At 37.3% G+C, this 26845-nt stretch overlaps 1 protein-coding gene across 1 annotated transcript; it reads left to right on the top strand.

The window, feature by feature from the left end:
• Positions 1-974: 974 nt before the first annotated feature.
• Positions 975-26845, top strand: LOC140240764 (uncharacterized). Its single transcript, XM_072320538.1, has 6 exons — positions 975-1167; positions 7926-8127; positions 23392-23545; positions 24015-24199; positions 25737-25865; positions 26539-26845. Exons 1-6 carry the CDS (start codon positions 1001-1003, stop codon positions 26716-26718), a joined length of 1017 nt encoding a protein of 338 aa, XP_072176639.1. The 5' UTR covers positions 975-1000; the 3' UTR covers positions 26719-26845.

Raw genomic sequence — 26845 nt, 5'->3', positions numbered from 1 at the left:
AGGATACCATCTTTAAAAGACTCTCTGATAGTCGAACTTGTTCCAACATGATGATACTTAATTTTAACGTTAGTCGTATCAAGTATAATACTGGTCGGTGATTCCCCCTTCTGAATAGAACGACTGGCTGTTTTGGAAAAAAAAAAAAGTGATTGAAACAGTATGTCTCTCCGTTTCCAGGCTATACTATAACAAAATGAAAAAATAACTTTTGTTATTTTCAGGATTCAGTCACTAATGTCAATCATTATGTACGTAAAGTAAATCAAGAAAAGAAAAAGAAAAAAAAAGAACTAAACAATCTGTTCCGGATAACGGAACCATTGTTTTCCGCCTTGGACTTGTATGCCAAGCACTTAGTTTTATTCACAGACTCACCAATCTGAGTTTGTCAATAGCTCAGTCTAGCATTTTCCTGAATGAGATATCAAAATGACGACTTATTAAAAGTATAATAGTGTGCAAGTGTTCAGTCTATATTCCATGTGCCTTGAAGCATTTTTTGTTTTTGTTTGAGTGGGATATTTCCGTTACTTAACTTTAGATCATTGAAAAAAAAAAAGTTTGAAGCAAAGTCTATATCAGTGTCTGCTGTGAATGTTGGACCTACAATGGGCGTTCCTGTAACGGAGACTAGCTTTTCAACTGCAATTGTATAAAAACAAAAAAAAAATTAAACAAGTGAATCGATGGACTGAAACCCCTCGATTTGATTCGGGTAAAACCTTGGCGGGTGGGTATAAAAACGATAGTTGCGCCTACGATCAGCAGCTTTCGATCCGACGGCGTCCTGAGAAGCAGTTCTCCAGTTTTCCGGTTCTTGCCATTTTTCGTTTTCAGCCTAGAGTCCTTTGGCTGCTGCGAGCAGAGCAATAAATAAACAAATTAAAAGGAAAATAATCAGTCTCGCTGCCAAAGTCTTACCCAGCTTCGAGCATTCGATGTGCGAGATTGTCCTTAGTTGGTGAAAAAAGACCAAACCCGTTCAATCCTGACACGAATGGAAAATCCGATGTGCTCAATGGACAAGAAATTCGACGAGTGCTCCTCTTCCTCCACAGCTGTCGTCTGCGAAAAGGACCGAGAGCAGGTTACTTTCGAATACGGACACTTCGACTCCAAAGCCCACTCCAGGCACCTAAAGAACAACATGCTGAACAAACACAGGTATGTGACCAGTAGCTCTCGCGTTGAATATAGAATATATTACTTTCTTATGATAATTTGATAAAATTTTGAAATACAGAAGTAGGTGTATTTCGCCACTGCATCAAAGCTTTCTACTTCAAGGTATTGTTTACCATTGGAAGCAGTGGTTTAAAAAATGTTTGAGTTTTTTTCACATTTGATGCATATGTGTAGGTCAATTGTACCATAAAACACCCTACCATAAAGATTTCTCAATAAAGCCTAAAATATAAGGATATATTAATATTTTTCTCGATAAACTATAACTGTAGACGGTTTATTCTAGAAACAATTTTATTATTACTATTGTTCACATTTTCAATGTTTTACAGTATTCAACATTTATTATACTGATCAAAATTTTGCATTGATTGTTTCTACCCCTAACTCACGTTTCAAAACTATTTTGAAGCACTAAAGCTGGGTTTTTGTTTCATCTGCAAATGGTAAATATTTCCTTTAAATAATACTTTAATAATTCTCGTATCGTAACGAAACAGTGGAATACCCATTTAGCTGACTGATATCAAAGTAGTGCCTAAGATGTAAAGAAAACCAAGGGGGAAAGAGAAAGCCCGATTGTAGCGTATGTGTGGCACTGTCTTTACTATCTATCTTGTACAGTTCTGGGCTTCTTAAAAATTTGATGCCTCGAAAGTAGGATCAGGAAATAGCAAATCCCATTTCACTGTGGTTTTGGCTTCAGTTTTCATTGGTTTTGGGACAGGATGTAATGTGCACGGTGGATGAGGGCAATGTGAATGAATGAATCTAAACTTGGATGCGGTTTGATGTGTGCCTATGAGGTCACCCGACCGTATCACTGCAACAAATTAAAAAAAAAAAAAAGAACAAAAGGTGGGATATGCCATCAGTATAAAATTATCATTGTCGTAGTACGCTTTTTCGTGTGTGTCTTATGTGATCAATCAATAATGAATCCCCTTTGCAGAATTAAATCAACTATTCAGCGTGCAGTTTAGTTTGTATTTTTGAAGCTTACAATCAAACCCGCACATAATGGCTGAATATAAACGTCTTTTATAAGCCATTTAAAGAATGAAACGAACAATAACAGAGCCGATTTCTGCATTCTTTTCATCACTTTGTCTGTAGAATTAGAATTGGGTGAGATCTTCAGGATGTACATGTATTGGACTTCAAAGATTATAGTACTTTTAGCACTAACTTGTTATGAGGCTCAGATGTAAAGAGAGGGAGAGAGAGAAGGAGAAAACATATTGGTTTACGTGGGTTTCAATCTGATAGAATGAGAAGACATTATATAGGCCTATATTTCATTTCCAGGTACTTGAAAATCAATGTGTGATTATTGATCAGTCACGATCCATACGCTCTCGTGTGCCTTGTGCCTTGCTTGTGAACACATTCAGCCACCTGAAGATTTATACCAAAGGATCTAAATTATCAATGTTCAAATTTCTTTAAGGTATCTTTATTGGTCTATAAAGATATTCATGAATTAAGTACAAGCGGATTCGACGAAGACTAACTAGGAGACATGCGAGGTGCCCGAAATCGTGAAAGGAAACAAAAGAAATACTGTAACTCTTCCATCCATAACCTCGATAAAGACTGATCTTGAGCTTGTTACACGTACTTCCTGATACCAAATATCACCTTCGAGTAAACTTTGGTTGTAACCGGGAGAGCTTTTAAAAGAGAAGAGGGCAAGAGGAAGGTTATAATGGAGGCAGAGTATGCCTCCTTTGGAAAGGAGGAACAGGAAATGAGATCCTATTTCCATCTGAGATACCTTGCAAACATTTTCACCTATTGCTTAATTACTGGAGCCAGATTAATCCCTCTAAATCTTTTAAGGATCGAACCACGGTATCTCGAATGCAGTGTGTTTGGCAGTTCGTGACCTTTGCTTAGGTCCCGAATACCTGCTGTTATATTCACCAGAGCCATGAGAGGAGAACTACCAAACATCTTATAGGCTGATTAGATATTTTAACAAGTGACTAACAAAAAGACAAGAATCATTGCGTGGAATCTTCTATATCTCGCACCCATTTAAGCCAGCATTGTGTCATTTTTGTTTTTCTTTGTTTTGGTCCTACGTTGCATCCGTGCTCCTCATCTTTATCTTACACTCTGCTCAGAATTTGTGACCTTTAACAAGCTCGCTTTTAAGTAGGTTCCATCATATTTCTTTAGCATTATACATAGAACCAACCGTACGATGATTGACCGCTATGTTTTATATGTTTACATTTAATTTACTGCGCATCCAAGCCGGATACTATGATTCATTATGTTTTATCATATTTGATGTACATTCCTTCATTGAGAAATATGAAAATAAATTGAATTGAATTAGTACCAGAATAAGTATATACAATGAAAATTGAAGCTTTTCTCTTACTCTTGACTTGAAAGCAAAATTCAAGTGTGGAATTTTGGGGAAAAAATGATTATGTAAAAATCAGATTAACGTTGAGTAACCCTACTTCAATACTTTTCAGACTTGTTTTGAGAGCTGTTTCTTCCAGAAATGGCACGTGTGAACTTCCTATAGTCAACAAATTAAACTCAGTTGGTAATATTATGCATTATTCATTAAGTTAAACGAAGCAGGGCCGGGTGTTCTCCTATATCATTAGTAAGCACGGTCTGCTCCACAAAGTAAGCCTTATTAGAACTTGTTCTCACTTACATCACGCAGGTATAAGATTTAGGGAATGGCACCACGGGTCTCCATTCCAACAAGAACCTGCTTTTGTTTCATTCTCTTTTTCGGAAGGGCGGAGGGGGGGGGGGAATTAGAGCGTTTACAAGAAACCCCCAACTAATCATGATGATGAATAGGCCTTTGTTCTTCACAGAGAACAATCTGTAGCATGGTCTCAGCCATGCAACTAGGTGAAACGTCTTTCCAGAGTCACATTCATTAACGTAACCATGGTAGTTGACTAGGTCTTCTGAAATAGAGACATTATAACAATACCTGCTACAATTCGAACTTGCTGGTGATGCCGGCATGATTACACGCAACTATTCATTTATGGTAAATTGAAAGTACCATTTTCAATACCATACTTTCCAATACCATACTTTCCAATACCATAAATGAATAGTTGTGTGAAAGAGTAAGCCAGAGACTGATAGGGTGACCAAAAAAAAAAAAAAATCAATACTCCATCCAAATGTACCTTTTGGTTGTACATAACCAACTCAATAAATACCTCAAGAAATATGCGTCATATATTTGTAAACATTTTTCCATTATTTTTTCTGCACCGTGTTTAACCCCCACCTCCCAAAAATCCTCCAGAACATCTTTATTCATATTCCTACTGTGACGTAATCCTTGTGTAAAACTTGCGCTGAACAATAGACACATTTGTTTATGTGCCTTATCATTAGGCGTTTTCACATCAGCCCGATAAACATCCAAGCTCGAAAAATTTTTCCGCGATTGCGAATTAGAGCGCTATTTCATTTCTTATTCACATCAGCCCGAAGAGGGGGTAGCCCGAATAGTAATATTAAAAATTTTAAAATAGCTAATTCGACAGCTGAGTATGTGTGTGCCCTCTCAAAAATTATGCATGCTTTGTGTGCAGTTTGCCTCGGTCGATCGGGTCACACACGCTAGGAATGATGGAATTCATCGCGCAAATTTCTCGAATCGTTTTCACATTATCCAATAGCGCGCTACTATCCCGCTATTTCCGAAATTTCCCGAGTTGGAGTCGAGAAATTTTCTCGATCAGAGCGATACAATTAGCGCGCAAATTTGTGTTCACATTATCAAATAGCGCTATCGGGAAAATTTCCCAAGTCAGAAGATAGCGCGCTATCTCGAAACATCGGGCTGATGTGAAAACGCCTATGAAACTACTACCGGCACTAACTCAAGACAGCATAACCTGTTCTTTTTTATGCCAATGTTTCTGACAATTTTTTGACATAGCAGTAGGACAGTATACAAATGATGCACAGGACAGAATGGATCGGTGAGAATTGGATGGGCGAGTTGAACTTTGGTTCTGTTCAAACCCACGAGCTCAGCGAGTGGGTTTTAGACTGTTCCAATGTTAAACGAGAGTATCCAATTATCACTGATCCACGAAATATACCTGTGCATCATCTGTGTTATAAAACGGGCTCGTAAATTCATGAAATACAACCATTTTCCCCATCATGCATCTGGTACACCTACAACACTGTACAAGACTTGAGCCATGCGTTCGGATTTTACCGGACGCATGGCTCAGTGTGGATCAGTAAAAATCAATGCATGACAATTTGACCAATCAGATTGCAGAGATTCTAAAGCACATTCTATAACAACGAATGATAAGGCACATAACTGTGTATCTACTGATTAGGTTATGATTTGGTTATGCGAAGATCAAAAGGCATCAATAAAGTCAACATACATGTACATTTGGATAGCAGGAACCTTGCTGGGGCTGGCTCGTGATGCATGCATGATTAGCAACATGCTTTGAATAATATAAATGGATAGTTTTGTGAAAGAGTAATCTAGAGACTGGAGCTTACACTGGAAATGACGGATAATCATTTTTGTCCACTCAGGTAATGAGAGCATCACAAGGCCACTTAGATTTGCATAATGTTCCACGAGGAATTACAATCGAGGTATAGAACATGGTAGTGCAATCAACTTTGAACAATTTGATCTTGTCCAACATTATCAATTTTCGGCAGTTTGGTAGGCCTAAATAGGAAAATTGGCAGGGAAGCATAAATGGGACAGGAGTACAAATTCCGCTTGAACAAGTACTTTGTGAAGAGCATGCATGATTATAACTGATGGCTTCATGATAATCTTCTCCTCATGGAGGTGTTGCTTCCTAACTGGCAGGTATCATATATCGGCCAGCGATAATGTTTCCTGCCCAATATCTTTGAGCTAATAGACAAAGATCGTGACTCACGTTCATGCATTTACGTAATCGTCGCTACAACATGCGTATTATGCCTTAATGCTTGAGGTTAGAGTAAGGTAGGCAGGTTACAGGGGACAGAAAAAAAAAACCAACAACACTCCATCCAAATGTATCTTTCTTTGATATGAAACAGGGATCAAGTACATTAACATCATCTTTGCCACAAGTGACATGATTCACATTTTCCGATTTTTATTATCACATTATATTTCCAACGAGATTGCATCGATCGATAGTACTGCTATAAACGTAGCTGGAAACCGACTAACAGTTACTGGAAATCAATAGGGTCTATATATGCAATGTATTCCCAAAAGATCACCTTAAAAAATACGCATGAGCAAGTAAAACTTGCTGTCATTTTTAGACTTTGACCATCTTTGACAATGGAGTAATACTTCATACATACACGTAGAGGTTCTATAAGAAAACAGCTTTCACAAGTCTGGCTTAGGTCTTTGATATCATCTTTCCCATTATCAAATTTATATTATGCTTGATATACCAAACTTTGCCAAAATGAGGGATTTTTGCTACGCCAAGTGTTGTTGAGAGTTGAATATACGATGGTGATAACAGTTTGTCAGCATACTAAATCAAATGAATCCAGAAAAATGACGTAGATGCAAAGTTGATTCAATTACAACATTTTTGTAGTTTATGTCCCTGTTAATTTGCAAGCCAATAATCAATGAATTGAATATGATGCCCCGTAGTCCTTTGTTATTTCTTTTCCCGAAAAATAAGTCAAATGTTGTTGAGATTTGAAAATATGATGGAGACGAGATGGGGTTTGTCAGTATACGAAATCAAATCGAATGAATCCAAAAGTGTATAGCGCTGATGTAAAGTTGATTACATTACATTTTGTAATTAATGTCCCTGCTAATTTGCAAACCAATAATCAAAATCTTGAATTATGATACCTTAGCACTGTTAACAATACACCAACAAACTAACAAAGAGACAAGCGTTCAGGGAGCGATTCATGTGTTTTCTAAAAACCATATCACAGCGTCTTATACAGATATCAACGGCAAATTGTTTAGGTGTCACTTCAATCAGTGCTTCAAACTTACAGTGTACCTGCAAGTCACTTTGACTTAAGTTGGATGTCGAGTAAGTACTGCATGTACAAAATAGATCGTCTGCGACTAGTGTGAGCCCGATGTCCTGGTCTGTTGATCCCTTTAATCCTGGAAAAGAAAGGAATCATCCACACAAAAATTGCTTATGATGATGGTTGAGTGTGGCTCTTTATAAAATGATATATACCATCGTCACCGCGCCCACTTATGTACTAATCATATGGAGGTATTTCCTTTAGATCTCCTTAACGAAATACAAGTTCATCATTTTTATATAAATGATAATCTCTCGAGCTAAGTCTGCAGTGAAGTGGTAAAAACCGTGCAGTGTTTCATAATGAGACAGCTTTTGGTACACCAACTCAGAAGTTCATAGAATTGATAATCAATAATATAAAAAAAAAAGAGCAGGGATTTAATCAAGGTACGTCACTTTTACTCTACCCGCTGATTGATTTACTGATGTAGTAAGTAACTCATAAAGATATTACATTCATAGATTTAATGAATAAAATGCGGTCGGGTCACTTAAAGTAAAGTTTATAAGTGCTACCTCCATAAACCTCAGATCTTGCTAATAATGATTATCTGTCACTGTTGGTCAAAGTAGTTAAGCTATTGATATGACTTTTTTTATTTATTCTATTTTATTTTATTTTTTGATTTTTTTTTATTTATTTATTTTTTTTTTTGCTCCTTATAGGTGGGTGGTCCCATACTGCACTGTGGCCGCTGTTCTCATTGCATGCGGCGCCCTACTGGGTCTGGTAGCGGTGTACGTGGAGCTGTGTCACGCAAACTCCATACTGGAGACAAACCGAGATTTGATTCATGCTCAGGACCTCAAGATCCTCAACCAGACCATCGCTATGGAACGATTCAGGATGGAACTCAGCAATGTGCAGGTACAGACACAAGCTAATTGAGGGCTTTTTACACTTGTAAATTTTTGCTTAGCCCCGGACCAACGGTGGGGCTAAGGGGGGGGGGGGGGGGCCTTAGCCCCACCGTTGGTACGGGACTATCCTTAGCCCACTTTCTGTTTACACTCGTTTTTGCCAAAGTGGGCTAGCCCCACCGATAGTACGGTACTATCTGGCCCTGCAAAATAGCAGGGGTTAGCACCGCAATTGCGGTGCCAAGCAAGTGAGTGTAAACAGAACGAAAAAATAATCCTGGGCTAAGCGACGGAGACGAAGTCCGACCCTCACTGACCAATCAGAAACGAAGTAATCAAGTGCTGCCGTTGCGTGCGTGTACGTGTACAGTACACAGCGTAATTATGAATATTCATGTGGTTTGGAAAGTCCGTGGCTAAGAAATACGAGTGTAAAAAGGTCAGTTTTCTCCTTAGCCCCGGACAAGAGATAGTACGGGACTAATTGGCGAGTGTAAAAAGCTGAAAAAATTGGTACGGGACTAACGATAGTCCTGGGTCAGAGAAAGTCCGGGGTTAAGAAACACAAGTGTAAAAAGCCCTTTGGATCCCGTTCTATTATCGTGCCTTAGAACCATGACAGAGGTCTGACCTAGCAAATACGATAATGACACTTTCATATTCATGTTCATTTTATGTTCATTTCCGACAAAAGTTTACAATTCAAATGACATTTTCATTAAAAAAAAAATGAGTCCAATGTGACTTCTGCATATTCAAATGAAGGTAATGCAGATCTTTTTTTTTTTACAATGTTACTCTTTTTTTACAATGCTTTGTTTCTATCTGTGTGTGCGTTTGTGTGCATGACTAACCATGGCATGCAATAACATAATATGGCAACACATACATCTAAACATAAACAAAATGAGGTAGACATCATGACAATGTGTTACAATAAACATCCAGGGTTGAAGAAACCAAGACATGTGATGCGAGTGTGGCAGATCGAAAAGATGATGAAAAGACAGTGTGGGATGAGAGAGGTGAAAATATTGTTATGAATATGAAACAGACAAACAATTCAATAGATTCAATTCAAAATTCACTCAATATTGTTTAACAAAATACAATTTCACAAGGTACCGATTGGCAAATATTATCATTCTTTTAAAACAAATATGCTTGTCGTAACAATGAATGCTGAGTTTAAGAAAAGTCATGCTAGGTAAAAAATGAAGGGACCCACTAAAAAGCAGTGTTTGTGATGTGCGGATCGAAATAAATTGATGACGAACAAAGTTACTTAGAATTATCTATCTATCTATCAATACATCTGTAAATCTATATCTTTATCTATATATCTATATAATATATAAGAGAGAGAGAGAGAGAGAGAATATGAATATAAATATAGATAAAGATATAGATATAGGTATAGATATAGCTATGGATAAAGATACAAATAAGAACAACAACAACAGCAACAACAACAAAAAAACAACAACAGCAAATCCTCCAAAGGCAAAGGAAACATCGGAAAATACACAAAGAACCAAACATTTCGCTTCAGCGCGCGCGCTCTCCCTCTCTTTCTCTCTCTCTCTCTCTCTCTCTCTCTCTCTCACACGACGTTCGTTTTGGGGTAGATAAAAAAAATAATAGTCTTGAACAAATAGTATAACCAAATATGCCTTAATAACTTTGTTTTCAGCCGGCCTGTCCCTTAGTATCAAACTGATGGTAATCAATGCCCTGCCTTTTGAATGATTCTTAATCATAAGAAGTTATTCACAGTTGAGTTTGAAGATTTTAATCGTTTCGTTTTCTTTTCAGTTCAATTATTAGCTTTCTTCTTCGGGAGAAATATAGGTCAAGTAGTTAAGCGTTCGTATGTGCATGTGTTTTAAATAGTTTTTTTTTTTTTTTTTACATATTGAAGTTGCATGCTTAACAGATATGAATGAGATCGATTCACTCGTCGAAAGAACGTGAAATATTTTTTTCTTTCTTCAATTCATTTTATTTCATTTTATCGATTCAACTTATTTCCTGTGATATGTATCATAGTGGTCAGATGTACAACTGTGCTTCACAAATTAATTTAAATGTTGATTAATCCAGATTTTGCAATTTGAACTTGCGTGAAAGTCAAGGTTTTTCTCATTTAACGTCGTCACAAAAATCCTGCCCTTAGGCTGATTATTTCCTGTTTTTGACTTTATCTTCTGATCGTCCGTTATCTCCCCTTCCGTTTTGTTCGGTGGTCTGAACCACAACACATAATGTCGCCATTACATCTGTTTTTACCGGCTAGGGTGGTAGGTACGTCTCGCTCCGTCGTGCTTGAAGGATCCACTTTATTTCCTTGTATAACATGAAAAACGGGGTCACGATGAGGCCAATGAACAGACAATCAAGCCATGCCAAGGTCATCGACGGTAACGATTTCCTTGTTTTTTATGTGTTTTCCTCAAAAACTTCAGTATGTAGAGTTTATGAACAAACGATTTATTCTACGACAACACTTGGACGGATAGTATAGGTACTATTACGTAATGATGACGTCAAACAAATAGGGCACACAAAAAAAAAAAACACGGAGTAGATATTCAGTGTGATGTCATGAGTACTTATAATGCACTAGCTGGTAATAGCAAACAGGACGTTCGAACTCAGAAATAAACCATCGCGGAAGTTATTGCAGAACCATGATAGCAAAATATATCTAGGACCCTACATGTCTTTAGGGTTGGTTGTAATTTTTCCACGTAGTTTTATGATCATGATTAGAATCAATTGGTTGATCAGTCATCTAAATCAATAACTACCCAATAACCTTTTCAATAAATGAATTAACGATTAGAGTTTTACACAAGTAAACTAAAAAATGACAAATGTTAGAAACATGAAATTGTAAAGGATCGGTTTGGACCATTGATATTCAAAAGAGTAGAGGGTGATACTTTGAACAGAAAATGATAAATGGTAGAATTTCTTTTTCTCTCCTTTTCCTTCCTTCATTTTCTGTTGTATAGGATTCTGAATTGTTTCGATGTTCATCCAATGATCGATCAGACGTCTTTTTTTCTAACTGTCATTGACTGTTGTTTTTGTAATGTCGAAATACGCCATGAAAATTGTGAAAAAGGGGAATGCTTTTGTTCTTATCAATCAATGTTTTGCCGGAAAGAGAGTGTTCTCTCATGTACAAGCCCTGTCTGCATGCGTTTAGATAATCGTCAATCTTTGGACACACGCTAGAGGATGTGGAAGTAGAAAGTTATTAGCATTGTAAAAAATATTTAACAAAACGACCGAGGTTAGCGAACTAGATGGGCAGAGTTTTACTGAACTATGATAGAAATAGTTGTTATTACAGTTAATCACGTGGTTATCATATATATTTTATCCTATACCTGGAGGAGACAAAGCTCGTTGGGAAATGATAACCAGCTCATCGGAGAAGAGATAAGCGAAATATCGAGGTCAGATTGGTATAATCTGTGTAAAAAAAACACACCCCTGGCACCGTTCCATCAGGAGGGCTCCGCGGCCAATCTTCGAAAAGAATTAAGTACTAGTTATAGGAGACGCTTTCTCCCTGTACTAACACACGACACTCACCACGACCATATAGGTGCAATTTAAAATGCATGGCCATTTTAACTTCAAACCAGCTTAAATCATTAGAGTACATGGTGTATGTAGTCAAACAAAGAGAGCGGTGGACGTTTCATCGGAATCAGACACAAAATAGAAATGCTCTATAAAAATGCAACATATGCGTATCATCGGTCATTGAAAGCAGGTAATAGCTCAAAACTTTGAAAAATTGATCTCCCATTACCTCTAATTTTGATAAAAACTTTTACCATTCTGCTAATTCAACTTTATTGAATATTTTGTAACTCTAATGTCACCGTGGAGTGACATTATATTTCGAGGTATACACGTGAAGGTTTGTATCAGTATTCTTCGGATCGGCTGGTCAGAATATTATGATTGGAATATTTTCATGGTCTTGGAGTTATGTTGCCCTCCGTCCCCCCCCCCCCAAAAAAAGCGTTTAAGAGTATACAATAGCATAATTTGCTATGTTATGCCTCACATCACGATCAGCAGGGACAATGGGAGGTTTCTCTTTGACCCTATAATGGAGGAAATGTTATCTTGTTTTTAACAGTGATTAGTGTTCAGTACTCAATAGATTCGTCTTTGGCTGAACAAATTCCATCGGTGTCAGATGAAAATGTCAAGGGTAAAGATGTCAGAGGTAGTGATGTTAGACGAGAAAAAAAAAAGAAAAAGATGTCAGATGTGAAATTGTCAGGGGTAAAAATATCAGAGGTAAATATGTTACAGGTAATAATGTTAGAGGTATCAGAAGTAATATAATGCAGAGATAAGGTATTTACCTATGTTGAGAGGCTATGTGAACTTAGCTTTCAGATTCAATGCAATCAATGCAAAAATATCATTATTTTGAGACCTTAATGTTAAATATTTGTATACGCAGCACAGGAGAGCAGATGACCGTCATAACAGTATTACCTCTGACATTTTACCTTTGACATTATTACCCCTAATATTTTTTATATCTTGCATTATAATTCCCGCTGACATTTTTACCTCTGGCATTTTAACCTCTGACAATTTTACCTCTGAGCTTTTTACCTCGTACATTTTAACCTCTGACAATTTTACCTCTGAACTTTTTACCTCGTACATTTTAACCTCTGACAATTTTACCTCTGAACTTTTTACCTCTTACATTTTAACCTCTGACATTTTTACCTCTAGCATTTTTACACTGAACCCTTCCATCTCTGCCTGTCTTTCATTGATGGGAAATATTTTGCAAAATTGAACTTGCCAGGATACCGTGTCTGAATCCTGGTTTTTGCGTTACATTGTTGACCAGTCTTCTCTAATCAACATCGAGTATTGTTACTGGTGACCAACCATATTTCACGAAAATTTCGGCCATAATCATCGGTTGTCTGTGTAGCAGGAATTTATTGCACCTGAGTGTCTGTTTTCACTCGTAGACCGGTCCGTACTTTGCAACCCAAACTATTAAAGGCTATGTAGAGTGCTGCGGTCTTATTGGCTTAAAGAGATAAGTTTATAAAGAACGAAATCTCTCAACCTCCACTTTGGAACTTTCATTATCTATGAGCTTAATATAAGAGTGTTGAACGCAGTGATGGTGTTTTCATGGAGCGATATACAGAGCCACTGTTATTTCCATGCCCGGAAAATAATCGGAAGTGTCCTCGTTTTGCGTTGCTGTGAAAAGAGTTGAGGTTTCTGTCACCAGATCGAGCACGATGAAACACATTTATAACAATGTAAACAAACATTGCTCTGAGCTATACAGATGTCCGAATCGTTTTATCAATCATCGTGACCACTCCTAAAAAACAACAAAAAAAGCTGACTGCCCTTTGCATGGATCAGAAAAGATAGAGAAAAAATCGCAACGTTGTTGGCTGAAGTACAGGATCTATCGGGAAGCGAAAGGTGTCATCGATGAGCCCTGATGATTTGAAGAGGACGGAGATATTTATTTGCTGACGGTATCACAGCCGGTTCCGTGAGAACTGGGTTGCAATTCCTGTCCCAAATCCAAACACGATCAAAATATAGCAATATTTCAGGGAGTGGCACATTATGTGCCATAGTATTGTGGTTCATTGTTGCAGCTCGAAGGAAGAGAAACAAACAGCCAGTGGGTGAGGAAGGTCATGTGGCATTTCAAAACGCCTCATTTCATTTAAATACGAGGTCCTGATTTTTATTTTTATGCATAATTAGAATCTAACAGAGCCGTCTTTGGGTGTGTATCTGTTAGTGATTGCAAACTCAAGCTTCAAAGGAATTCCAGCTTAAAAAGAAGAAGAAGAAGAAGAGAAGAAGAAGAAGAAGAAGAAGATATATTTCCAGTACTACAACACATTGGCAAGTTGTTGAGATGTGGAAAATAAACTTGAAACTTGAAACTATAAGTGTGGATGCATGGGGCTTGTACACTCTCGTCAAGTCTTTCATTAATTTCAATCCGAATAAACGTGAGATACTGTTGTCATTCTGGCACCAAACCTTCCAGTCTACAATGTACTTCATGTATCAAGAAATTGAAATTTATAAATATGGAAAAGAATGCATTAATAAATGAAGAGCTTGCTTCCAAAAGGCGCTAAATCCATCATTTTTAAATAGATTTAGCGCCTTTTGGAAGCAATCTCTTCAAATATGGTTGTGAAAACATGCATTCCTGGACTCTACTTTTACTAAGATATTTATGGTTATGTTATTTCACTATCACTTTATGAAGGAAGAGGGTATTGGCAGGATTCTTCATGGGGCGAGTCCCTTGCTACCGGAAGAATAGACACTTGATGTCAGCAAGGTGGTCGTAGCTAGTTACAAGGTTCCCAATATTTTGCTTTCACACGCTCTTACTCCCACCTTCGCCACAACATTGCCTACATTGTATTTTCATTCTGTTTTAGCAACAGTCTGTGATCGCATCTGCTTATCAAATTGTAGTATTGGCTAGTTCTGTGAATTGATACTAGGTTCACCTACATGGTCATTTTTGTTTACATATTATTAAAGCACAATGATATTTCTGACGGTTACGAGATTTGTAAGTAGCTATCAGTATCACCATGTCTAATCAACGTGCACCTTTGTGCCGCATAGCCATTTGAAAAATACAATAGTTACCTTTCCCTATATACCGTCCCCTCGCTGTCGGAAGCCTCCCAACGTCTCCGATCCATTCAAATCCCGCTTGAGAACATTTGGCTCTGGTTTCCATAGTGAAGATACTAACGTAGCAAAACTGCTGAGACCGGAGTTGTAGGGCAGGGCCGACCTATATTTGACACAGCACTTTACTATATCTTGAAGGTCTAGGTGCAATTCAGCACCGTCATGACTTTTCTTCACCTTTGAAAGCTACTTATTTTACATTTTATTTCTGAATCACAGGCATCAAATAACTGTGCTTTCAAGAGAAAATCTAAAAATCACAGTGAATCTTATAAGGCTTTTTTTCGGCTTCATCTTCTATGGTTATCAACCCGGTATGTCATGCCTATTTCAGGTCTAAATGTAACGTCCAAACAGAGGTATAGCCATTAACCTGTAAACACGCTTACCAACGTTACATTGATAGGTGTGTGTGTGTGTGTGTGTATGTATGTATGTCAAGTGTATGTATGTATGTATGTATGTATGTATGTATGTATGTATGTGTGTATGTAGGTATGTGTGTATCTACATGCAAGTCATGTATACTGCAAGGAGATGCGTATAAAGGCCAGTTTACAGCAGGGGAGTGTGTAGGCTATTACTTCTATAGTGGAGACTTGTCATGTCTGTAAAGGACCAATGGCAAGCACTTGATCCTCTACTTGGATCATTCTTCTCCTTCTTCCGCCCTTTCCACACTTTTCGTCGAGAAGTTCATATTTCCTTTCTTGTACCCATATGGATAGCGACTAGTTTTAAAGGTAAGTACCATCTGACTACTCCTCATTGTATCACGACTTTGATTTCTTCCGCTCTCTTGGCCGCATGTTGTTATGCAGATAGGTTTTTTTTTTTTGGGGGGGGGGGGAACAAACTCTCAAGATCACGTTTATTGGTATTTGATTGGGGAAATAATTTTGATGTTTTAGAATTTAAGAGAAAATATCAGCAGTTTTTCAGTAACTACAATATGTCATTGCTAAATCAAGTAATCTTGTTCATGGATTTTTTTTTTCTGTCTCAAAAGATATAGCTTTTGAAAGTCCTCCAAATTCAGTGATTCTACTCGGAGCTGATTTGCGTGTGCCCTTTACATCTTCGTAAGCAAAATTAAACATTTCAGACAAACACCTCTTTATTGTTCAAAAAGAGTGGTGGATCCGATAGATGGATGGCGGTTCGCATCGAATTTATTTCTGTATAATAGAGATGGGCGTGGGAACTGGGAATCAAAGTGAAACAATGCATTAAAACCAAGGTCTACCTGTTTTGACAAAAGCGCATGCTAAACTGTGTACCGCAAAACAATAACTTTGACAAATCCAGGGGTCATAGTGCAATGTTGGTTAAATGTTTTGTGTAGATGAGTTCTGATGTATTTCACTTTAGAAAAAAAAAAAAAAAAAAAGGATAGAATATGTGCTAGACACATGATTGCTCACTGTCAGCTGTGAATGTAGGTCGTCAGTTTGAATGCAGACGGCAGCAAACGGTAAAATCTTGCGTATGTTTTCCTCCGAGACTCGCGATTTCTTTTCACATTTTTTTTAAAGGAAAACACTTCTTGACCAGTCGTTATGAATATTCAAATCAGCAAGTTGACGATGTCATACTCTCACCATTTCTTGTTCATTTCGTATACAGAAATTACAAAAATCTCATATTTCAGCTGTATAAATATAAAGCTTGCCTAAAAACCACCCAAAATAAACAAGAACAGATGCTAACTCTGATATATCTTGATATGGGAACATGCTTTTATTTGTATTAGCTAAAAAAAAACAACAACAACAACCCAGAACTTCATATATTACATACATGAAAATTATGAGGGTATGACATCATCAACTCACTTATTTCAATAACATTCATGTGGACTGGTCAGAGAAAGGTTTTCCGAAAAAATGTTAAATTTCAAAACGTCATTTCTTCCTTATTTCTTATCCGATTTTTTACATTTTTGTATTCTGTAGGCAATTTTTTTCTCCTTCTTTTGAAGTTCATTTATTCGGGGCGGATTTATAGCTGTCGCATGGTTGTTGTTGGTTTTTTGTTTTTGTTTTTGTTTTTGTTTTTGTTTTGTTTTTGTTTTGTTTTGTTTTTGTTTTTTTTCATCAACAAGATGTCAGTCATCCCCAGAACTGGCAAGAGTAATTAATTTAATTGAAGATATCTGTCTGATATAATGAACACAACAAACAATTGGTAGCTGTTGCATGAAACATCATAATGTCCCTTCTTAAATTAGGTTTCTGTCCTGACAGGATATTGCAATCGACAACAATTATTTCAACAACCGCAAAATCAACCGCAATGCACATGGTTTTTGAAAGACTGTCAGAAGAAAAAAAAATGCATCAAAAGTCTTTCGACGTCTATCAACAATTTACTTTCATACTCTTCACATCTACATAACTACACACAGACATCGCCTACACAATGACACACAATGTACGGAAAACTTTCGTCAATGTATATAAAGTCTCCATTCATATCCCGAAGGCATGCCTTTCTACTCGAGGACATCTTCCTTTGAACGACCTCGTTCGTCAATGTTTGAACGAAGTAACGTCATATCCTAAACAATTCAGTGAATGCTAATCTATACCCTTGTCTTCAGCTGAAAGTGGCTCGAACACTTTTTATCTAGAGTCCTAAGTACCCAACTACTTGTTTCAAGGCAGATGCATTTCTGGACCCACGTTTGTTTGTTTTTTTAATCTATTGTTTTTTTATTTCATTTAAAACAAATATATATTTATAACATAATATTTGCATGTATATATGGTATACAAAATCAATGCAGCTCATTTCTTATGATAAGGGAAAATACAATTAATAAGGATATACAATCATATACTGGGATTTCACTGAATGATTTTTTTTTTTTGGGGGGGGGGAATGGAGGGGACTGCTAAAAAAGCTTTTCCTTTAATTTCAAATCCCCTCATAAACAATAATTAATTATTGTATGCAGTGAACTAACGAAACTGGGGCAGATTGCCTGAAAATTGAAATATAGAGGAAACAAAAAAAAAACATGAACAAAGCATACACAAAACATATATGAAGCAGATCTCAACCGATGATAAGCGTCGAAAGAATATCAACTGAGAGGACTAAAGTGGACAGGAAAAAGAGGACAGTGAGAAGGGGCGAAGGAAGAGGAGTTCAAGGGTCAGTAGCAACTCACGCGAAGACAGAGCTCACTGATTTGAAAAGGAGACTGCTATGTTGGGATAAATAATAGAAACTGTTGAAATAAAAAAAAAGAGAAATAAATCTACGCCTTTCAAGAATGTCATATTTCTGCAATAAAAGAATTACAAAAACTTTTTAAGGTAAAAGTGTTAAAACTTAAAGATTCTTTCATGCTGTTGTCAAGAGAACTTCAAATTTAATGCCTGAAAAGGAGAATAATAATGGACTGTATATAATTGGTCCTAGCCAGGTATCACCCTTTGTAGCAGTATGGGCATAACTGGAACCACGGGAAAATGATAGAGAATTATGTACCAGTAACGCATTTCCCATCTTCAGAGACTGTCTTTAATTGTTGACTTCATAAACATAACTCTAAAATCGCCGAACGGTTCCGAGACATGTAGAGGCTAGTTATTCTTTGTTTTACCTTTATCAGTTGATCCAGCTGTATAGGTATTATACTTTTGTTATACTATTGTTTGTATTTGCATTTGCTTCATAACATGTCACATTCTTATCGATGTAGATTTTGATTCATCCAGGTAGTATGCTAAAAGTGTGATTTTCACAAGTAAGTCCAGTCGGACAAATTTAATTTACACGCTTTTATGTCCCTTTCTTGTACAAATCGTTAATGCTACTTTGCAATATTTTAGTATTATTTGGATTCGGAAACAAATAAACGAAATGAATAAAATAAAATCTGCTTGTTTACTGTCTTGTGGATCGTTCATAATAATTATGCCATGATCCACAAAGAAAGCGAACTGAAATTGAGTGTAAGCCCTACTTGTAATCATTTCAGTACGCCCTTTTATACAAGGTGTACCTCATAACTGTTAGGTGTGTGTATGTAACTGCTGTTTGAATACTTTTGAATTGTTGCCCTTTTGCATGATCTAGTCATCTGCCTAAATTTTCAGGAACTATAGGGCAGAATTTAATGTATCCCTACTTCCTTGAAACGATCAGGAGGGTGGTTTCTATTTAACCATGAAAGTAGATCCATTAACACATCAAAACATACAGTCGGTCCAAAACACAGGAAAATGGGCGCACGTGGTTAGCTCATCCAGGGACTCACTATCAGGTTTAGTACGTATACCAGGAAAGTCGGCGAGTCGCGCCGAAGTACATTCTATTCATTCTAACGAGGTAAACAAGTTCATTTTAAGCTTGGAGTCATTTAACCCCAACAGAACAGTCAATGCAAACAGGGAACAACCATCACCGGAAGCTTGTGTTTGAGCGTGTGGATTTCAAGGGTTCAAATCACTTTCCCCGATGAAGGAGAAGCGAGGTCATTACACAGCAATTCCTTTATCCTCGATGTGATCAGAACGTTGTTCCAAGGGCAAATCCAAAGTCGATTTAGCGTGAGCCAATCAGTTTCCACCTCTATGAGTCAGAATCTATATTTTGATTAGATACTTATGACTCCCCCCCCCCCCCCTCCATTCCTGCCTGGTAAGTTTTAACATCGAAGATTCCAGTTAACATGACATTGGCGTTGTTGAGACATGCTAAGATTTCCAACAATGGCATGATGGACAACACCTATAGTCTGTCGAAGAATGGACATTAAAATGTTCATGCAGTAGATCTAGTCACAGTATACACTCCAAAAGAATAACTTCATAAGATTTTTTTTTGAGCAAAAACTAGGTAAGAAAAAACTATAAAAAATAAACTTTGAGCCGAAATCACCTGTTCTTCTGATCAAGTATGCACTTTTTTTTTTAGTTAACCCTCGATCGCTGTCCCAAATAAAACGATACGCGTTTCCGAATGAGCAATGATGTGTAATGGTCAGTAGCAACACTGTCAGGTGTTTTTTCTTCGACTTCCAGAAGCTGTTTTTATATGGAGGTGACCAAAACCAAATCAAACTCACGTCCACTGACCTATCAACTTATTCATTTCCTGGACGGTTGTGAAGTGTGGACCAATGGTCATCCCTAGAATGATGTCAAAATATTTGATGGAAGAAGGCGACCAAACCTGATGCACCTGTACATTGTATGTGTTTATGTGTGTGTGTGTGTGTGTGTGTGTGTGTGTGTGCGTGTCTGTCTGTCTGTCTGTCTGTTCCCCCCTAGCCAAGACGTGTCCTGATCACCAATACCCTCCATTTACATAGCATTAACAAGAACTACAGCCCACAATCAACCATAGACAATCAGCTGTATTATCGTATCTTGATATTTGGCCTCCTAATGAAACGGGGCCACAGGTCTATGTAAGAATTGAGATAAGAGACATTCGACTGAGAAATCATAACCTCGTTGCTTGTTTAGTTCTCTTTTGTTGTTGTTGTTGTTGTTGTTGGGGGTTTTTTCTTTGCATGGTGTATTACTTTCCGAGGCGACTATCATTGTAAATTATGTTATCAAAATGGAAACGTGCAGCAAACAACGCCACAATGACAATGGGAAAAGGTTACACCATTATCAAAGTTTTTTTAGTGCATGGCCGTGAGAGTACTGTTTCAAAAGATTGCCGGTAAATAACAACAGAATCATAAAACAGGCCTTGGTGTCATGGAAGTAGGGCAAACTATACAGAGCAATGGCAACAATGAGTTTAATGAAACAGGACATGAGAGTACTGAACGGTCTCAATAACGACACGTAACAAATGACAAACGATACCAAACGATTGAACGATCATATTTTTCACGCAATCGATGGATAAATTTGCCTAAATTTGACTAACCCATATAGTATAACAGATGATGACTTTTGTTATCGGGAACATGTAACAAACGTTCCACCCTTAAGGTTTGAAATGCTATTTCGGGAGGCTATAAGTCCCTCGACTTCGTCTCGGGGACTTTAACCTCCCTCAATAGCATTTCAAACCCTTCGGCATTGTTCGGGTGGAACATTCGGTATGTTCCCTCCCCCGCCAGTCATCATCTACAGACTGTATATACTATAGTTCTCTGAGATACATTCAAATTGCATGCTAATAACCTTTATCAAGCTGTATACGACAGGATGCAGACAAGCACCGAACGTTAACTCTACGAGTATCTAGTGTTTGTGATGTGTATAGAACAGACTCCAATAATTTAGAATAATCAGTATATACATCACAAAAACAAATAAACTGTTTTCCTTCAGTCCTGAAGTACACAATTCATTGTGAATGTTTACTCTGCCATACATACAAATACACGAAACCTGATGGGGTGTGGAATGATAAGGAAAAGTTAGCCACGTGGTAGGGAATAAGTTTTAAATTTCTTTTATTATATGAATTGAACTGCACTGATTTCATATAAGCATGTATATGAAAATTTTTGAACTTTAATCGTATTTTTGTTGGCAAATAAAATATCTGAAATGAAATAAAATGAATGAAAGGTGATGTGTCTATTGTAATTTTTATTCTGGGTGAAAATCAGCTGCAAAATGATACATATTAAGCAAATTTTCCAATAATTATGATTATAATGATTTTAATTATGTTATTTGCTTTATGTCTTTCCTTGCTTTGTTTTTACATTTTTGTATTTACTTTCTTTGTTTACGAATACAATTTTGGATTTTATTTTTAATGATGTGCCCCCTAAAAACCCAACCCTAACTATGATTGAAAGTACAATCCTTCTCAACAGTGGAAAATAAGTACATAATCATACAACCCGCGACAAGGTGACCGCTGTATCATTTGTGTGCACTGTGGACAATGGCGCCATTCAAAACGTTGTCTACAAAGATTCACCTCTAATTCCCTGTAATGGAGATCAAGGACATGTCACATAACCCAAATCCTTGGATTAAATAATTATTTTTCCCCGCTAGATCTGTGCATGAACCTATTTGTCAATGTCCGCCCCTAGATCGCGAAATATCTCTGATATCCAATCAAATCACTGGAGAGTCAAACTTAACAAACATTACTCTGATCCGGTATATCGGTGGCGCAATGCGTTGACGCTCTGCGTTGGATAATCGTGAATAACAATATCCGATGATTGACAGATGCAGGTCAGACCTTGAAAGCCAAAAATTGGTGGCATGATGTTCTTGGCAGATAATGAGAGAGTATTATCTCACGAAGTGTTATAGGACTACTATTTCCGTGGTGGCGACATGGACTTCTCGCTCCTTCCGATTAGTTCTCCATCGCTGGAGTCGCCCATAGAATGCAATAAGAATCATTATGTATTATCACAGAGGTCATCTGAACTTTTGAAACTAAATAATCAAACGGAATGACACGTTAACAGACAGCATTGCCCGAAGATTACCCAAGACTTTTTGAAATGCAGCCAAATGCCCCTATTAAATGGGATGTAGGAAATTTCTACCGAAATTGAATTGTGTACTCTGAAGCTACGAATTACAGTTTAGTTGCCCATTTCAATGAGCAATTAACAGTGACTATGTCACAGTATTCTCTGAGTGAGTTCCACTTTTATTGTATCTTAATGATTCATCGCATTGCTAAGTCGATGGTGTTGTTAAAGTTATAAACTAATAAACAATTTATCATCAGGTGATTTTATCAGTATAATGGCCAAAGCAAATTTCTATTTTTGTTTTTACCTAATCCAACAGACTAAACAGCACATTCATTCAATGGACGTATTTCACGGTTAAACCGAATGTCAACAATTCAATCGTGACTACTTGTTCTCTTTCAATTCTACAAATGTCACAATTTTGCAATAATTTCAACTCAAAGCAATCCAAACATTTACACAAACAACAACAAATATCTTATGTTCTCACCTTCTTTGTAAATGAAATTTACACGACCAACATTATTTTCATTTCATTTCGTTGCATTTTCCATGTATTCATTTTCATTTTCAACAGAAAGTATAAGTGTACAAAATGTTTCGTGCAGATATATATATATACATATATATATATATATATATATATATATAATACATACATATATACTGTATATCGTCTTCACGTATCGAAATGTTATAGAAACACAAGATTAATTTTGAAACAAGATCCATGATATTTACTATTAATTTTTTTTTTTCAAATGGAGGGAAGCTAAAAAGCAAAGCCTCTTCCCCTCTTCCTATTTTGTGTTTCTGTGAAAGACGCTTCTTTTTTTGTGATGGTATAACAGGTAGAGCCTATGATGATGATAATGCTCAAAAGACAGAGAGGAAAAGACAAAAGCAAATAATTACTCAACAAGGCAGGTCAATGCTTGAATCTAAGGTCAAGTTCACTTCCTGCCATGTGTATCTGTCGAAATCCGATAATCAGGAAGCACATGCTCCTAAGATTCCTCCAGGCGTTTCCTCACTTGGCAAAGACTCGTCTTTCTTGCATATTGTTGTCAGGGCCCTGGTGCCGGACGTAGGATGGCGTCGTCGGTCGGTGGTAGAACCGTGCCGGTGGCTCCGGGGATCAACAAAGACTCGTCTGCTCCAGGAAGCACCTACATTCGCTGGGGTGTCACGGAGTGCCCCAATACTTCGACCCTCATCTATTCCGGTAATTATTGATCCCTATGATAAAGTTAATTCAGTAGGACAAATAAAAAAAAAAGTGACACGAGAGATTGTGGATAACAAGAGATCCTTTTTCTTTCTGAAAAAAAAAAAATAGTAAGGATTACTGAAATCGAATTAGTCATTTGGTGTGTGGCACACCCCTCTAACATCCAAAAGGAAGACTCAGTTCACACTCATATAAAATTACTTGACAATACGAATAACTGTTCCATGCTTTATATTTCACATAATAACTATATTAAAGTACATCACGTTTACATGGCTTTCCTTCTAATAATATAGTCCATATCCACCACCACAAACCCCTCCAAAAAAAGACCAACAACAACAACAACAACATCTGACAAATAAAATCATGATTGTGTTTTGTTTCTTTCCTTTTTTTTTTTTCTTTGACATGTGGCTATTAACTCCACGTTTATCCTTCATGTACTTGTCGTGGTGGGTAGGTGTGGCGGCCTCTGGAAGCAGTCTCTCCTTGGGTAAAGGAAGTGGGAGCAACTACCTGTGCATGACTTCTGACCCTGAATACGGAACGGTCATCCCTGGACGCCAGGAGCCGCGCGCAAGGATCTACAGCGTGGAGTATAGGAATGGCAACACTTTCGGCGACCAGTCGGATTTACACGGTCACGTGAGTAGATTTTTACTTGGAAGGACTTCAAAGCCTACTGTCAATTATCCATAGACGAGGATTTTTTTTAAAGTTTATCGGGCAGCATGTACGAATTTAAGTTCCAAAGTTTAAAGATTATCATCGCCCCACATTTCAAAAGCTTACCCTGAAAAAATTGACCTGCATGTAAGAATAATTCACGGACTTCAAAACATGAGTGAATGTAAACGCTGAACCCACAATCAAGAGGGTTCAACATGGCCTTATGTATGCCATTCGAGTACTCACAGCACTTTGAAAAGTTATATACCTCTAACTCTGATGCTAATAAGTTAGATTTGATGAGGACGATAGTGTTATTGTCTTTTCAATGGTCACAACCATTATTCCTACAGTTAGGAACGCTAGCACTATCAAATCTTACTATGAATATGATACCAGTACACTCAGAGAAATATGTGTATATATATATATATATATATATATATATATATATATATATATACATATATATATATATATATATATATATATATATATATATATACATATATATATATATATATATATATATATATATATATGAAGTGAAAACTTTGAGCAAAGAAAATGGGTTTTCCGTTGTTTTCACTATTTATCATTTGTTTCTGGTCAGTTTTCCCTTCTTTGTTTTATTTCATATATATATACGGTTGAGGTATTGGAAGCAAGAATCTAAAATTATTGTTTAGGAAAGTCAAAATGGAAGTAGCACTCCTTATGTAGGAAGGAGAGCTACCTTTTGCCGGGATTCTTTAACTACTGCATGTTAATATACATTACTGAAAGTATTTTACGACTTAAAACAAAAAGAAAGGAAGAAATGATGCTTTTTATAGCTAACTGCAGGGGAACCAGTCCAGAGGAGATACGGGAAAAGGAAATGAGCCATTCTGGAAATTAGAAATAAGGATGGATCGTAAAATAAACTCAGGGGTAATATTGGGGAGGTGACCGGTATTGAGACCAGATGGTTAAGATATCAAAACCTACCTATCCCGTGTATAGTCCATGGACCGAGGTGTGGGAAGTAACGCATGCGCAGAAAAATACATAGGGCACCTCTTCATTGTTAGTTCTTCAAGGTTATCCTTGTCGTTATACAATTTCATCGTGAAATAGACATCTTAAATAGATAGATAGACAGACAGACAGACATATAATATTATAGATAGATAGATAGATAGATAGATAGACAGATAGATAATTAGATAGATAGATAGATGGATAGATAGATAGATAGATAGATAGATAGATAGATAGAAAAATGTTCTGAAAATCAAAAGATTGTAGAGTTCGTATTTTTTAATAGTCTGCTAGGTCCCTCAAATAAAAATGGGACCTCCAAAGCCCACACTGTAAACATCATTTCTTGATGTCAGGTTAACTTTTACCATTATTAGACATTCGATGGTAACAAAGACTCAAGAGACCAGTGATGCTAGGGAAGGTAAAGACATTGGCTACCTTTAATTTGAGACCTGTAATAACTTTTCAATTTCTACTCACTCTATAGGATGTTCCGTGTGCTTCTTGCATGGCGAACGGCCGACAAGGCATCATTATGATCCCTGGGAAGGCTAGCTGTCCGACTAACTGGACGTTGGAGTACGGTGGAATTCTCATGGCTAGCAGACACAACAACGTAAGTTGCAGATGTCGTAAAGGGGACATCTTACCCAGTGTAACCAGTATGAAAATTATTAATTGCAGTAAGCACCAATTATAGTGTATCGTTACGTATGACACTCGGATACTCAACCTACAAAATATAATACGCGTAGTTAAGTGCAGTGGTTATTACAGGGTTGACTATTAATCTTTAATATAGGTCGACATCTGGTTGTCGACCGAAAACCTTCTTCCCATCAGATCATGGGCCAGCAAGAAGATCAGTCCTAAAAAGATCGTCGACCAATCGGTGCGGTTTGCCTGTACCGTTTCACGATCAAAGAACAAACAACAACAAACAAACAAACAAACAAACGACTAAGTTTTTGATGCAACATTGAAAACTTAAAGCAGCCCTAGTCCTGTCGCCGATTGCTTGCCAAAGCTGAAACCTACTCCATCGTGTCGACTTAAAAACAATCTTTGACGACCAACTACCGACGTGTGGTTTCAAATGTTGCAGGAAAGTCGGCGACCGGTCTTCGCTTATGTGTGGGCGGGTCCTCAAGTAGCAACTCATAGCTACTCAGAATTGTGATTGATTTTTGACGGAAGAATGAGGGCAGTTTTGTCTTGAAATTACCCATGTTGTGGCTATCAAAGAGAAGCACTATTATTGTATTCTATCTCTCTTATTGTGCTCGTAGATTCGAACGGCCTACATCTGTGTGGACTCAGATGCCGTCACAAGACCGGGCACGATGACCGAGGATGGAAACAGCTCTCTCCTTTTCCCCGTAGAGGGCGTGTGCGGCTCTGGCGGCGGACTACCGTGCGGCCCGTACGTGGATGGCAACGAGCTCCAGTGTGCCGTATGCTCGCGCTAAACACGCTCGTGAGAAACTCATGAAAAGGAAAGTTAGGCCCGTGTTCTGACCTGGAGTTTCATTTAAACAGCAGGAAGATTTTCTTTTTTTTTTTACTTTCACGTTATGCTGCCACATGCATGAATAA

The sequence above is a fragment of the Diadema setosum genome, chromosome 2, assembly GCF_964275005.1.
Source record: "Diadema setosum chromosome 2, eeDiaSeto1, whole genome shotgun sequence".
Classification (NCBI taxonomy): Eukaryota; Metazoa; Echinodermata; class Echinoidea; order Diadematoida; family Diadematidae; genus Diadema; species Diadema setosum.
Note: the sequence above shows the minus strand (reverse complement) of the source record. Positions and strands in the feature narration are given on the sequence as shown.